Source organism: Bos taurus, chromosome 22 (assembly GCF_002263795.3).
Source record: "Bos taurus isolate L1 Dominette 01449 registration number 42190680 breed Hereford chromosome 22, ARS-UCD2.0, whole genome shotgun sequence".
NCBI lineage: Eukaryota > Metazoa > Chordata > Mammalia > Artiodactyla > Bovidae > Bos > Bos taurus.
This window is the reverse complement of record NC_037349.1, coordinates 17,107,789-17,124,057: the sequence shown is the minus strand read 5'-3', so window position 1 is coordinate 17,124,057 and position 16,269 is coordinate 17,107,789. Positions and strand designations below refer to the sequence as shown.

Sequence of the window (16,269 nt, the reverse complement as noted above, 5' to 3'; positions counted from 1 at the left end):
ACAAATTGAAAGAATATATTGCATACCTTGTAAATTCAACCCAGGATTCAAACCCAATATCAAAACATCCTAAAATTGTTGGCATTAAAAGAAGCAAAAATGAAAACCTTGGTAGATATCCAGCCCTCCTAACAAAGTTATTTCTAATGGAAGAATGTTAAGCTCTATCAGGCTTCCTGACAGCAACACTTTATGGCAAGAGAGAATGATACATTTAAAATACTCAGACTATGAACCAAAAGTTTCATACCAACTATGTTATAGAACTTGGGGAGCTTTTTTCCTGTTAATTCTCTTTCGTAGGAATCTGTTAGAAACAGCTGATTGAGGTGACCGTTTTAAACTGTCTGGAGAAACATCAGCAGAAAGTCTGATAGTTAATTATATGCAGTTAGAACTAAGAATGAATGCAGAATGTAAGGTGAAACTGCAACAGCAGCTGGTGTATGTGTAAATTAGTTGTAAATACAGTGCAACTACAAAGAAATAAACAGGAAAGAATATGGTTTTACATATTCTTGTAATGGTGGTTACATTGATGGTATTATATCTGATGGCTTTAATGTGAGATAAATGAATCCAGTCATGAGAACCAGAGTTCACTTAGAGATAAAAAGTTAACAGATGTTAGGCCAAAACCTTCCGTGTATCAGTATTAACTTGATGTATTTTGTCACAGATAGATTAGATTGATAGATCCCATATCTACATATATATGTGTCTGTCTTAACTCTGTCAACTGGCAAGGCTTCTTAGAGAAATGGCAGATTTTAGTCTGAGGGAGGAAATGTACCAGGACCACCCTGGAACATCTTATCATATCAGAAAGTGAAAGTTGCTCATTCATGTCCCACTGTTTGCAACCCAGTGGAGTATACAGTCTGTGGAATTCTCCAGGCCAGAAAACTGGAGTGGGTAACCCGTCCCTTCTCCAGGAGATCTTCCCAACCCAGGGATTGAACCCAGGTCTCCTGCATTGCAGGCGGATTCTTTATCAGCTGAGCTACCAGGGAAGCTCTTCAAGGGAGCAATGACACTATCAAAGATGATTTACGTTTAAAGAGGCTTCTGCTGACCAATGATACAACATTTTGAGCATTAGTTATGATAAATGTGTCAGAATCAAATACATTTAAATCCATGAGTTCATAATGGTAACAAAACACAAATAATTGTTCATCTTGGGAGAATGTTAGGAAAGCAACTCTTTCTGAAAACTAGAAAAGGAAAGAATTCAGCAGTCTTGCCTTTCCTATACAACTGTATAGGCTAGATCGAAAATGAGGATGCTTTTCTTTATAGAAGCTTTCCCACAAATAAGAGGATGATCGAATTGGAGCATCACTATTTTTCAACCCCTAATTACACAAAAGCAATTAGACAGTATCTTGCTGAAGAAAACAACTATGAAGCAGTCATTAAAATGTGCAAACACACACTTGAATGTGAATAAGCATCTAGATCCAATTTGCTGGAAATACAGAGAACAGAGGAAACTCGTTTAACTGAACCACAAGAATAGAGCCAGCAAACTCCCAGCTACAGAACTCTACATAACAAATGGTCCAGTTTCTTCAACACATTGCAAGGAGGGATAAAAAGAAACCAAGTGGTAAAGACATATCCAAAGAATAGTCAAAACTAAACCATTTTGTTTGAAGATGCTCTCTTGGATGAAGACATTACAAAAGTTGGGAAGTGATTACTCTAAAACTCCAGGCAGTGGTTAGTTACCCTTAGGAGAGAAGGAAGGGGATAGTGTTTGGGAGCGCTTGAAAGGCTTCTGGGGTGGTTAGCAAGAGTCTCTTTGGTTATGGTTAGAAGATTATGTATAATAGTTCATCTACCTGTACATTTGTTTTATACTGCAACATGTCTAACAAAACAAGGAGCAGAATCTTACATAGCCACAATAAACAGGCAAACAGCCCTGCAAAGGTCATTTGAACCCAGGGCCTCTGTCTGACTTATTTGCATATTTCTAGAGCCTAGAGCAGTACCTGACTAGAACAGGCATTCGACCTATGTTTGGTTGAATGAGTAGATGAATCTGAAGAAGCCGCCAACCACTCAGGTTGAATTTCGATACCTAGGTGAGCTTTCCAGCACCTCCAGATCTGTACGGGTGCCAGCGTATGCCATCACCAGTCCTGCCCTGCCTCAGGAGATTTGAAAGGGTTTTAAACTAGAGCTCTGTTGTAAACTTGGAGTCTGGCAAGCTCTGCAGGCTTCACGCTCCTTAGTCACTTCGCATGATGACAGCTCTCCGTGCCACCTGGCTGCCCAGTGCTTCTGCTTTGACAGCGCACCATCCTTCTGTCTTTCTCTGTCCCGCCCTTCTCTAGTCTTTCCTGCAGTGCTGTTTTCTATGATAGACAAACCCTTAGCTCCTCCATATTGTGTCTTGACCTTAACTGAATGTGGTCCTCTCCTTAGGACACCCTCTCCTTTGAGATCTTTGACATGGAGGCTGCTCCTTTCTCATACCCTATCACATGGAGGCTCTCCCTCAGTGTTTCCAGACAAAATACATCTTGTACCTTCTATTAAAAATCTGTATTTCTTCTGCTGCTCACGCACTGGTTATTGTGCTTTCATCCCTCTTCCTGCTGTGGTCTTAATCATCCAAACTCTGATTCTTTGATACTTGGAGCAACTTTGGCCTGTCTCCTGCCCCTACATTTCTGCCATTATTGTCACCATTGGGGGTGGACATCCTAGCCAGGGTACCTCGCATCTCAAAATCTTTTTCAAGAATTACCCAGACTATTTAGGTCAAATACCCAACTTTCTGATTAGCTACAGTCTCCTAACCTTGCAGCTGCTTTGTGTAAACTTCAGTGCTTTCATTTCTCCATTTTCTGCATCAGTCTGCCCCACTGCAGTCTCTCCTTTTCCCATATCCAGCCTTGATCTGTTGGTGGATCTCTGAGTCGCCTTACCTTGCACTTGCCTTTCAGTCTATAGTCTACCTTCTGTGCCTGCCCTCCTATCTGTTGGTGCCACCACAAATTCAGTCACCTGTCAGTCCTTCTATTGATCCTTTTTTATCCTTTGACAGCTTCATTAGCAACTGTTCTAAAGTTTGATAATTCTTACTCATTCCCTTCACTTTCAGTAGACAGTCTTGCCTCCTGCTTCACTGAAGAACTGGATGCCATCAGGCATGCATGCGTGCGTGCATGTTAAGTTGCTTCAGTCATGTCTGACTCTGTGACCCTATGAATTGTAGCCTGCCAGGCTCCTCTGTCCGTGGGATTCCCCAGGCAAGAGTACTGGAGCAGGTTGCCATCAAGAGCTCCCTAAACCTTGTACTTAAGCCCTGTACTCTACCCCACAAAAGAGTCTTCCTCTCTTCCGTTTGTCATCCTCTCTTTATCTTTAAACTCTTAGCAGCCGTGACCTACAAACACTCAGAACTGTTCCATGTTGAAAAGAGATTCCATAGTCTCCTCTGGATCACATGCTGATCCTTGTCCACTGCTGGTTCACTATACTTCATAGTTCCTGAAAAAATTCCACTGATGTCCCCTTCTTATCCACACTTCTACGGTGATCCTCAGTCACCTGCCGTTCTCTCCCTGAACAGACCTCAATTCAGTTCTACTCTCACTCCTCTGGACATGCTTTTATCAAATTCAACAGTGGACTCTTTGTCCCCAAATCTAAGGGACCCGTTTTTAAGTCCCTAAGTCTGGACCTCTCCACTACATTTGACCAGTTGAACTTCCCCTTGAATTCTAAATCCTTGGTTTCCCTAACACCACATTCTCATCATTCTCGTCAAAGTTCTGACTCTTCCTGGACGTCCATTCCTCTGACCATTATACATTAGTGTTTGCCAGCATTTTGCAACTCAGTTCTCTTTTCACACAACACAGCCACCCTGAATAAGCTCGTCTGTGCTTCACTTGTCTCTGTTACCTGCATGCTCAGGTTTCTGGCCCAGATCTTTCTCTTGAGCCCCCAAAGCCATGTCAGTTAGCTGACTACTGGACAGTCCATCAGGATGTCCCACATGTATGTCTCAAATTGATTATCTCATCCCTTGCTATACTGGCAATTTTTCCCTTTCCCCTCAAACAAAAAATTTAACTCTCCTCATTGCCACTTAATCCCTTACCACCACCACCACCACCCCTGTCAGTAAGTATAATTCAGATTCCTAAATGTTAAATTCTTTACCTCTCTCAAAACCACTGCCACCACCTTGCTTCAGGCCAGACTTCTGCTTTCCTTTTTATTAAATTTTCCCCAACTAACTCAGCCCCCATAACACCACAAGAAGAGGGATCTATCTGAAATGCATATCTAATTGTGTCCTTTTTCTGCTTAAAATCCTTCCCTGTTGCTCTTAGGTCTGAACTGCTGTAAACAGTCCCAGCTTTGTCATCATCTGGCCTTTGCTGATCTCTCCAGATGAATTTCTGACCTTCCCTACCTCACACTTTGCAGTTCAGCATTATTAAATTGCTCTTCTCCACAGGTTCAATTCTGTTTCTCATCTCAGCCTTTTTCCCCCAGCTGCCTTCTTTCATGAATGGCTTTCCTGGCTCCTGCCTACTTACCTCCTGTTCATTCTACAGTAAGACCATCCATCCCCTGCTCTACCCACCCCACCTAAAGCCATGTAACGTATCCCTTTACCCACAGTACCCTGCACCAGGCAGATTTCACATTATTGTTACATGTTAATATCCCCAACCAGACCATTAAGACAGAGGCTCTGATTTTCTTTTTCAAGTTCTAAGCAGATAACTGTGTGCTCAAAATGTGTTGAATGAAGGCTCAGTTCCCAAATGCAAAAGTTATAGTCAATAGAGCTGCCATCTGGGCCACGTTACTATGTGTAAGACACTGCAACACAATTCACAGGCATTCCCTCATCTGTTCCAAGTTCCCTGAGAGCGCTGTCATCATCCCCATTTACTCAGTGGGGATTTAGAGGTGAAAGGACTTGCCCACAGCAACTCAGGAGGAAACGGTGGAGCCTTGTGTTCCAGCCCATGCAATCAGGAGCTGGCAAAGATGGCCAACTATTCTCTCTCCTGGAAATAACTCCAGTTTTAGTTGTTAACAGACTACATTTCAGTTAGGTGTGTGGTGTGACTCAGTCCTGTGGGATCTCAGGAAGTCTCCTTAAAATGAAATGTGGACCAAAGTGACAAGTCCAAACAAGGCCATGAGGTGTCCTTGAAGATGAAAGCCAGGGTTGAAGACGGTGCTGAGTTCTGTGTCAGTCGTGGTCCAGCTACCTTCATGTAAAGTCTGTTAATACACGGCTATACCTGGTACAAAGGGTCAGGTTGAATCTCACCCCTCTTAATCCCCTGGGGGCCAACTCAGAGAAGGAGAAGCTAGCATGGGTGATATAAAGTGTGTCTTTATTTGAACATCATTCCACCTGCACTGAAGCTCAAATTCAGCAGCAGCAGAAGGGGTCAGGACCAAAATCAATGTTACCAAATTGGACGATGAACAGCGAGGACACATTCAGACAGAACTTACTAATGGTTGTAGACAACACCAAGCTATCCTAATGACACACAGCACGGGCCCTCTGCTGGTCAGAGCTCAGGGGAGGACTGTGGCTCCCTGTTCCCTTCTCAGGAAACTCCAGTCCCACCTGAAGGCTAGCCCTGAGCCAGGCAGGGGCCTGCGGAAGTTTCTCGTGCCAGGAAGATCCCAGCTTCTCCAAAGAGAGGGTTTTTTGGTTTCCCTCAGTTCACACTGGGAGCTGCAGAAGGGTGAGTCCCCTGTGCCCAAGCAGGAACCTCAACAGGCAGCCAGGCAGGAATTTTTCCCCACACAGCCTTCTCTAAAAGCTCCCAACTTCTTGGCTATAACAGGCCTGAAAAAGATCTTGAACCTACCCATGGTACTGATCCCCAAAGAGGAAAGTGCTCACATCCTGAGACCTGGAAGGACTTGAGCAAGCAGTGCTCTGAACCCCCTTGAGGTTGGAGCTGCCTTGGCCTCTCCTGAGAGTCCTGCATCAGGCAGAGGAATCCCTTTCTGGTCCAGGCATGGCGAGGGGAGGAGTGCCTCAGTGGACCACTCACCCCCAGCTCAGCCTCTTTCAGCTGGGGACAGGCGATCTCCTCTGCTTCCGCCTCCTCCCAAAGGCTTAAGCCAAGTTGCCGGGTATGAGTGAGGTGAAACACAAACGTCCTCGCTGTGGTGGCTTCCTGGCCCCGGAGAGCCATCTGGGTCCTGGCTCGCTGCCGCTTTAGCCTCACCAGGGGCCTTGCTGAAGCACCTCCTTCCTGCTCTGCTCCCACCTCTGCTGAAGCCTCTGGGACAGGACTTTGGTTTGGTACCCACTCCAGCCTCCTTCCCTTCCCTAAGGTACCCTGGTGTTCCTTCAGTCCCACCAACACTCTCCTCCTAACCCCAGGCTCCTGGGTGCATTGCCCACTGCCCCTCAGTCAGGGCAGCAGGGGGCTGGGCGGACGGTGACAGGGAAACCGTCCAACCACTCCAAAGGAAACCACCCCCTTCTCTACCACTAACCCACTCCAGTGGCGCTAACCTGCTGGGCAATCACCTAGATGCAATTCCTTCCCAACAGGGTGGGGCATGGCTGCCTGGGCCCCACCTCTGCCTCTTAGGAGCTAGGTCCCAAGCTTCCTGCCAGCAGCGCACAGGGGTTTGTGGCTCCCGCGGGTGGCAGCGGCTCCCCATTCCCCATTGCCCTCCCCTTCCTTTCTTCCCCAGCACCTGGCCCCCTGCAACTCACCTCTTCCTCTGCCTCCTTACCATTCCTGTCCTGCCTTGTCTCTGGTCACTCTTTCTGTATTTTGTAATACCTCGTTCAATCTCCTTCTCATAGCTCCATCCCTCCCTCTTCTCCCAATCTTTGTGCCGCCTCCTCTTTCCCCTGTGTCTGTCTTCCCATTTCTAATCACTTGTTCCTGTTCCCTCCTCCTGATGGCTTCCAACATCGGGCTTTGGTTAGGATCTTGAAGGAACTCACTTCTGCCCCCCCCCCAAGCTCCCCCCACCCTCTCACTCAGCGCGGGACCCTGGGGGGAGCAGGAGGAGGGGCACAGTGCAGGGGCCCGAGCATGGGGGAGGGGGGAGGGGGGGTGTTTGCCCAGGAGGAGGGAATAGAGAGGGCAGGGATCAGGACTGAGCACGTTCCAGGTTTCAGGAATCCTCCCAGAACCGAGCATCTGATTCCAGTTAGGGTCCAGCTGGGGGACTCGGGCAGAGGATTTCTAGGGTCTCTTGGCAGCCCTAACTCTGAGGTCCAGGTCCAGGGAAAATGAACACAGGTTGTGAACACATGGCACTCGCTGCTTTCCTCTCTCCTTCAGCTGAGGCCGACATGACATGGTGACCACGTGCTTCCCCACTAAGACTGCAGGGGCCTCCCGCTGCCCCTCCACAGTGGGCCAGGCAGCAGGTACCTGAAGACAGAAGTAGGCACACAAGATGAAGCTAAGCAGCCACCCAACAGGGGGCTGGAGGGGGCCATCCACACCCCAGGCCAGATGGCTCTACCACCAGGACCCCCAGGCAGTGACGGGAGGTCAGACACACCTGCAGTCTCTATCCTGTGCTCCCAGGGGCAGGGGAGAGAAAGAAGACCCTTCATCTGCCCCCAACACACGCGCGCGCGCACACACACACACACACACACATTCACTCATGCCTCGGCTCCAAGCGTGCCCACTGAGTTTGAGACCGTGGGCAAACCACAAGGTGAGAGGTGGGCAGGGAGAAAGAAGAGGTGGGGACAGGGTTACAAGGCCTGGGGATGGGGACAGGGGGTACCCTGTTCAGAGGTGACCTGCAAGTTCAAGTTATGCAGAAAAGTATCAAAGAGGCAAGACAGTCTCTGCCCTTGGCAGAAGGGGTAGGGGGGACAACATGAGATGGGGCAGAGGGGTGAGGCGTCCCCTAATTCCCCACTCATGGGCCCCTCCCCCAACCCCTAACCCTGACAACAGGGCCAAGAAGTCTATGCTGTACAAAACAGGCCAGGGTCAAGGTCCAGTCCCTGGTGAGCCGTCCACGCAGGGAGGAGACGGCCAGCCCCAGGCTGAGCCACTTTCAGCCCCAGCCTGCAGCAGCCACGTGCCACCAAGACAGGAGTCAGCGCAGCCTCCAGAGCGGCCCGTCTTGGCTCAGAGTCCGCGCTGACAGGGCCCCAGTCAGCAGCAGACTTGGAGGCCCTGTGCTTTCTCCCTTGGTGCAGCTCGGATTCCTTCAGGAGAGCTAGAAGCAGGCTGGAGCAGAGGGGCCTCGGGGAGGCCGGTGGTGCCTGGAGCTCTGTAAGGAGATGATGGAACCGTTGTTGGCAAAAAAGAAAAAAGGTAGGAAAGAGTCCAGTCTGCCCTGGAGCAGTATCTTGAATAGTTTCTGCAGGAGGTGGGGACCAGAGGAGGCGAGGATGGAGCCAGGCCGCAGCCCCCCAGACTCGGGGAGCCTGGTGGGGAGCCACAGCTCCTCTTTCCCCAGAGACTCAGCAGGGCCCCAGCCAGGCTGGAGAGGAGGAGGTGGCCAGGGGCTGGGGGCCAGCTCCCTTAGGTCAGCTGAAGGAAGTGCAGACCCCCAGGGTCTGCAGGGCCTCTCCCCTCCCCCAGGCTGCATGTCAGGCCCAACATCTCTTCAAAGCCCAGAGTTCGCAGGCAGATAGCAGGTGAGGTCAGTCCAAGATCGGGGTCTTCCCTCGGAGCGTGAATGGAGGGATGAGAGGGCAGGACACAGGACAAGCTGAGGGCAGATCAACTCCTGGGCTGTGATTCCGGCCTTCAGGGTCCCTGTGTGTGAGCAACAGGACACGGGAGGACTCCCCATCCGGAGACATCACCCCCTGGCCGCAACACAGAGCTTACTGTAGAGCCCACAAAATCTAAGAGAAACAGAGAATTGGAGAAAGTCAGAGGCCGCCCGGCACTGGGGCTCCCTCAGCCTCTCCTCAGGGCAGAGCTGGGTGGAGGGGTGAGCTGCACAGGTTCTGAAATGCCACCAGGCCTGATGAGCTGGGAGGCCTTGAGCCAGCTCATTCAACCTGAGCCCCAATTTCCTCATCTGTACAACGGACATAATAGCCTACTTCTTCAGAGTGATTCTGAGGGGTCAAAAGACATAAATGATGCCTGCCGAGGACTCTCAGTTCAATTCAGTCGCTCAGTCGTATCCGACTCTTTGTGACCACATGAACTGCAGCACGCCAGGCTCTGCACATAGTACACGGTGAAAATGCCAGCACGGCAGAGCTTAATTTTGTTCCAGAGGGCTTTGGCTCAGAACTGAGCTGTGAAGCTCACTCACCTTGAGTGCCCAGTGAGGGAAGGAAATCCCCAAATGCTGAAGGAAGGCAAACGGGCTCCCTTATGTCATTTTTAGGGCGCTTTGGGGAAGGAGGAGAGGACGCTGAGTGGGACCCACATGGCCAAACCCCCTCCAAAAGGCCACATGTCTGTCTTTGTACTGCACTTCTGGAAGCGGCCACCAGAGGGCAGGCTCTGACCTCACACGAAGACCACAGAAAGCACCAGGCGTCTGTGACTCCAGAGACAGGAGCCTCAGAGGCTCAGAGGCTCAGGAGGGCTCTGAAAGGGGGCCTGCCAGCAGGGAAGAACTTGGCCTTCGGACTTGGACCTGGGCTCAAATCCTGGCTCCACCAGTTAGGTGACCTCAGGTAAGTTACTGGACCTCTCCAGACCTCGGCCATCCCACTTATAAAATGGTCACGGTGCCTGCCTAATGGGAAGCTGTGACAAGTGACAGCTCTCACTGAGCTTTCACCACCTGCCCCTTCATAGGCATAATTTTGCTTCATTGCCGGACAGCCCTGTAAGGTGGCACCTTTCTCAACACCGTCGTTTTTTTTTTTTTTTTTTCCTTTTTAGTTTTATTGAGATATAGCTGACATACAGCACTGTATAAGTTGGAGGTGTACAGCATAATGATTTGACTTATATACTGTGAAAGTATTAGCAACCAATTTAATTTTTTTCTAATTTACTAAATGCTTAATATATGGTAACCTTCATTTAAAACACATTAAATTTACATAACCTACATTACGTGAAATAGGCTACAAAATCCTCAATATTTTTTGGCATTCTGAAATTTTTACACAAACCACAGCTGGGGAAGTGCTGATGATTAGACAAAATCTGCTCTTTCTTCTTTCTCTTACTCTAATAGTCACCTCTAAGACATGTTAGACTGGAGGCTGAGTCTTCCCTATCATGGGGAGGGGATCACTCTCCTCAGAGCAGGAAACCTCATGGAGAACAGGGATTGGGACATGAGTCAGTATCACTCAGATTCCTCTAAAATGAGAAACGTCTGACTTGTAGAAGGAAGCTTCTCAGAAGGATGAAATGAAAAGGTTGTTCTGAACCTGGAGGGCCTCCCCTCATCCCTGGTCTCATCTCATGAAGACAATTCTGAGGGGTTCTTCTGGGCAGGTGGGATGAGTTGGGTAGAGTCTGGGGAGTCAAAGCCTAGCACCAGGGCAAGTGTTCCTGTGGTCATCTGGTGTGCCTGCTTGTATCCAGGTCCCATTATACTGAGAAGAGGATGGACACCTCCACAGATCAGGTCTCTGAGTATCCTCAGGGGATAAAAAGGACCTGAGTCTTACTCTCTTTTGTCCACCGTTTTCATTTAGGTACTGCAGGAAACAGGCTCAAAGAGGTAAAGTCATTTCTTAGCTCATCCTACTTCGAACACAAACAATTTGCCATCATGGCCCAGGTGTATTCACACCACAATACCAGACTACCTCCTGGCAAATGAGCTAATAACCATCACTATCATTATGCCCATTTTATAGACGAGAGACTCAGATGAACGTAATTAAAGGTAAGTGCTGAGCATAGATCCAGCATCTGCCAGCAGTTCAAGGAAGGTTGAGACTAAGAAAACGGTGAAATCCGATTTCTCAAGGCAGAAAACAGGCACCCAGACAGGCAGAGTGTCCCCGCCTTCTCCAGGGGCAGTGTGGGCCCCTGGGTCAGAGGCTGGATCTTCCTTTAGAAAACAATCTGGAATTATCATTACAATTTTGAGTGTGCAATTCCACTTCAGGGAAAGACGCTGAGAAAACAGAAAACAAAGACCAGGACGGTCATTCTTGTAATGACCTTCCCAGTAACAGAAAAAAGAAAGAAAAAACAGGGAGCCTCCCTAACAGCCCCTACAAGGAGAATGGTTAAGAACCTACAATTCTGTCATCTTACGTAACACTAAGCATTCCATAAAATGATAAAGGTCTTAAAGATGTGCTCTAGAACTGAGCACCAAGGGCAATCTGAGGAGGGATCTGTTTCCATGATGCCTCTCCTGTATCAACATGACACGACCATGGATTTCATAAAGGGATGTACGTAGATACATAAGTAAGCATCTGATAACAGTGGTTAAGCCTCTGGCCTTGGTGGTGTCAATTTCTTTTTTATATTAATGTTACCTGATACATATGGAGGTTTATGTGTACTGTACTAGGTATAAAGCATACTGTACCAAACATCTGTAGGCTCACCATGCAGGAACTTAACTCACCAATAATGTGTACCCATCCACCTGTCCCCCACCTCACATCCTTGCCTCTCTGCTTCCATTCCGACCACAGAGAACCACCATCCTACCTTCTGTATTGATCATTTGGGTTTTTTGGTTTGTTTGTTTTTAAATACAATATTAAACTGTATTTAGTGTAGTGTTACTTAGTTTTTAGCTTTAAAAAATTATCACTCTGTCATCTTCTGGAATTTGAGTCCCCCTGCCTCAATACTGTGTTTCTAGGATGTAGCCATTCATTGTTAAAACTGGCATTCATTCATTTCCACACGTGTAAACAATCCCATGATGTGACTACATCACCATGTATTTATCCATCCTCCAAGCTGCTTTTAGTTGCTTGCGATTTTGAAACTGCTGCCAAGAGCATTTATGCACATTTCTCCTGGGTTTATACTCATGGTAGGGTTTGCTGGGTCAGGCCCCTGCAAATGTTTAGATTGAGGGATAACCTCAAACTGTCTCCAAGGCAGTCGGCCTCTCTGTAAGGGCTCCTACTTGGGCTTCCCTTGACTCGGAAGGTGTCCCGCCCCACCCGGCAGCCGCCGCCAAGCACGCCCACTCGCCTTTGTTCTCCTGCTTGAGCTCTTCCTGCAGCAGGTCAGTTTGCCGGTTCCCCAGCACGAAGGCAAGGAAGGAGAGGATGAGGGCGTTGAGGATGCCGATGATGGCCAGGATGTACGCCCAGCGCACCGAACAGTCCCCCAGGGAGTACTTCCCAGTCTTGGCCCCGCACATGTCTCGGATCGTCTCGGCGTCCCAGCCGTCGGGGAAGATCATGCAGCCCAACACGAGGCACAGAGCTGAGGGGGCGCCGGGCCGAGCCCACCGCCAGGTCAGGAAGCAAGAGAGAAGGGGTTGATTACTTCCCAGAGCCTGAGGACCACCAAAAGCCCCCCGTAGGCTGGGACCCCGCACCCCGACTCCACCCATCAACCCAGGAGCTTATTAATCTCTCACCGACCTAGAAACTAGACTCTAGGAGGGCCTCATGCCTGGTGAGCAGAAACGCAAGGCCTTTGCCTGCCCCATCAGATCAACAACCCCTCCAGGAAGCCCTCCTGGAGACAGGGGAAAATAGCAAACCAGGGTCACCTCCTTCATCTCCCTTTAGTATCTTGGCACATCACTCCCTCATCCTCGTCATTCTTTATTTTCTATTTCTGTCATTTACTCAACAAATTTTTATTGAGTGCCATTTTCCAGGCTCAGTAGGCCACCTCCAGGCTGGGATCTCCCCCTCCTGGCAGTGAGAGTTTTTGACTGTGTTTGCTGGAGTAACATTGCCCTTTTAGTGTCTGACAGTCCGACAGAGACTGCATCACTGTGTCTGAGACGCAAAGGCTCCCAAAGGCTCAGGTTGGAGCAAGGGGGCCCTTGACCCCATGCCAGGCCCACAGGGTGCTAGACCTGAGTTTAAGATGACAGTGATGACAAGGTGGGGGTGGTAGTCAGTTCTACCCACTGCCTACAAGACACAGCTAGTCCCCAGGGTGGGTAGGGACCCCTGGCTTTGCCATCTCCTTCCTTCAACTACCATATGTGAGAAAGCATTCACCACAGCACAGACTCCTCCCTGCCTGAGTTCTGCCTCTTCTGGTCTCATCCCCCACCTTCCAATAGGACAGTCCTTCCGCACATCCCCAAGGATGTGTTCCTCACACTGACACAGGGCGCCTCAACAGCACTCTGATCTTACACACACACACACAGGAGCAGGCCTTCATTCCCCTCTCCTGTGCTCGCCTTCTTCAAGACAATTCTCCATACAGCTAGTCCATACAATGTTCAAGGGGAGGCCGCCTCTATTTAACGGCTGGGAAACGAGTTTGCGGCAAAGGGGATGGCAAATGCAAAAAGCCTTGAGGCAAGAATGAGCTTGGTGAGTTGAAAGAGTTCCATAGTTTGAAGATGCCCTTGAGAAACCCAAATAGGGAAGAAAACTCAGGGAGCACTCAGGGCTGGAGATATAAATGTGGGAGCTGTAGACATGGAAATTCCCGGGGCTAGACATTATAGAAACTGATGAGAAGACCCAGAACTGAGCCCAGAGGTGCTCTATCATTTATGGGGCAGGACAAGAGAAGGAGCCTCTGGAGAGGGCTTGACCCATTCATCTCCCCATATTCCCCTAGCACTTTCCAAGACCCTCCAGGACCCTGGAGAGAGGAGGAAGGTCAGTTGCCAAGGATGAAGAAGTGGCAGATGGCATCCCCAGGGCGCTCTGAGGGGTCGGGGGAGTGCACTCCCACCTCCCCATTCTTGGTCCTGAATCTCCAGCTTGAGGCAGGGGTGAGGAAAGAGCCTAGGGAGGAGGAAAACCCACCCCATCCCTCTGCCTCCTCTCTCGTGTACAGTGTTTCCTCTCCCGCCCAGAGCATCCCCGTCTCCATAGAAACACGGCAGTATCCTGCGGGTGGTCCTCCTCCCTCCGCAAGCTCAGCGTTGAGTGAGTTTTTCTTCCCCAGGGCTCTGCGCCTGCACGTTCTCTTGGTCTCCGTGCCTCATCACTTACGTGCCTCTCTAGTCGTGCGTCTCCATTCCTTTCTCTTCTCCACCCTTTTCATCCTTTTTTGCCTCTCTCTTCACATGCCTCCCCCTCTCTCCAGCTAGTCCATACAGTGCTCAAGCCTCGGTCCTGACCCTCTTTTCTCCTTAGATCTCAGCATCTGACATTCATTCAACACCCCCCCTCTTCTGTCTTTTCTCACTTCTCTTCCTTCTCTTTACCTATCCCCTCACCCTTCCCCCTCTCTGACTCTTCATGAATATCTGCTATGTGTCAGGCACTGTGCAGGCTGCTGGGGACACTGGCAGGCATGGTTTCTTGTCCTCAGGAGGAGAGGTGTGTGGAGAGGAATCAAATCAATATACAAATAGAATACTTATACATGTCAGGGAGTGACTGGAAAGAGACCCAGGATTACAGGGACACTCAGAGAAGGCAGGGGCTAGGACCTCTCCATCTCTCACTCACTCTCTCTGCCTCCTCTGCTCTGCAGTGTTCTAGGTGGTGGCGATGGGGCCCCAGAGACTGCTCTGGGAACAAGAAACACCCAAAAATAATGCAAATGGAGAAAAGTCAATCGGACAGGTTTCCTAAGACCTGGGAAAGACAGGAAGAGACCTCTAGGGACAGTGTAGGCCAGGTAAGTGATCAAGAGGCTCAACAGTCAGTGTAAGAACTAGAGGCAAGGCAGCCTTCAACATCCCCATTTGATGGATGAGAAACCGAGACTGAGGTCTTTGGAGTACAAGTTCAAGTGTCTTTTTGAAGTGATGAGCTGGCTGAATTGGGTAGACACAGGTGCAAGGTGCAGGGTGGGGCAGGTGGGTGCATTGTGGGACACACAGCATCAGCCTTGGCCTCGACCCACCACCCACGGTGTCTTACGACACTGTCAGATGTTGCCTTGGGGGCAAAGCTGTCCCTGGTTGAGAACCCCTGGTCTAGGGGGAGGCGCTCTCAGATGGGGCGCAACTGTCCAGTCACCCTAGCGTCCACTGACTTCCCAAGCAGCCAGGAGGTGTGAGAAATTTAAGATGAATGAAGTTAAAGTTATTAATAATATGATAATGCTAACAAATAGTATTGAGTGCTTAACTATGTGCTAGGGTACTAAGCTCCTAACATGCATGATCTCATTTAATCCAATAAGAAATCTAGAGGAGGGAAAAATGATCAGCCTCATTTACAGATGAGGAAATTGAGGCACAGAGGAACTAAGTATCATACCCATGTCACACAGCTAGGAAGTGGTGGGCTCTGTATTCAAACCCAGACAGGTCTTCACTTCATGTTTCTCTTTGAGCAGACTCACTTTTTTTTTTTTTTTTCCTCTGGCCACACTACACGGTTTGTGGGATCTTAGTTCCCGGACTAGGAATTGAACCCAGGGCCTCGGTGTTGAAAGCACAAAGTCCTAACCACTGGACCACCAGGGAATTCCGTAGACTAACTTTTTAACTGAGGCATTCACTTACAAAGTAAGCTTTATATCAGTATCAAAGAAAGGAAACCAGGATCATTTGCCATAGACAGAAGGAAACTATAATCAAAAGTATGTGTGTGCTCAGTCACGAAATCACGTCCGACTCTCTGCGACCCCATGGTAGAGTGAAACCACACGTTGTTCTCAGGTCCAAGCTGGACACTTTTACCTGTCAGATGCTCTGAGCCACCTCAGAGTACCCTGAAAAGGAAGGAAATTCTGACAGGAGGGATCTTGAGGACACTATGCTAAATTAAATGAGTCAGTCACAAAAGGTCAAATATTGTATGATTCCACTTACAAGAGGAACCGAAAGCAGTCAGATTCCTACACGCAGAACGCTGGGCATCAGAGATGACAGGGGAGGGTGTGGGGAGTTAGCGTTTAATGGGGACAGAGTCTCAGTTCTGCAGGTGAAGAGGGAGCTGTGCGGATAGACGGTATGGATGACTGCACAACGGTGCGGACGTACTTAATGCCACAGAACTGGATACCTAGGAATTGGTAAAATGGTAAATTTTATGTAATGTGTATTTTACCAGAAAAGAGAGAGAGGAAGGAAGGGAGGAACGGGAACACAGAAAATGACATGATGTATTTTCCTCGTGGATGTGTATGTAATGCACACAAAAATATCTTGGAAATACAGAAATTAAGTTTATAACCATGGTGGCCTTTGGGCAAGGAGAGGATGGGAACTTTAACCTGTCTGTAATACTTCAGCTCTTCATGG

The 16,269-nt window shown here is 49.0% G+C and overlaps 1 protein-coding gene and 1 non-coding gene across 2 annotated transcripts in view; both read right to left on the bottom strand.

The window, feature by feature from the left end:
• Window positions 1-5,370: 5,370 nt before the first annotated feature.
• Window positions 5,371-16,269, bottom strand: part of LHFPL4 (LHFPL tetraspan subfamily member 4) — a 31,435-nt gene continuing 20,536 nt past the window's right edge. Inside the window, 2 exon segments of the mRNA NM_001076226.1 lie at window positions 5,371-8,860; window positions 12,111-12,347. Coding sequence (NP_001069694.1) covers window positions 8,760-8,860; window positions 12,111-12,347 — 338 coding nt within the window. The 3' untranslated portion in view covers window positions 5,371-8,759.
• Window positions 15,417-15,489, bottom strand: TRNAE-UUC (transfer RNA glutamic acid (anticodon UUC)). The gene has a single exon. It is a non-coding gene; the product is annotated as a tRNA-Glu (tRNA).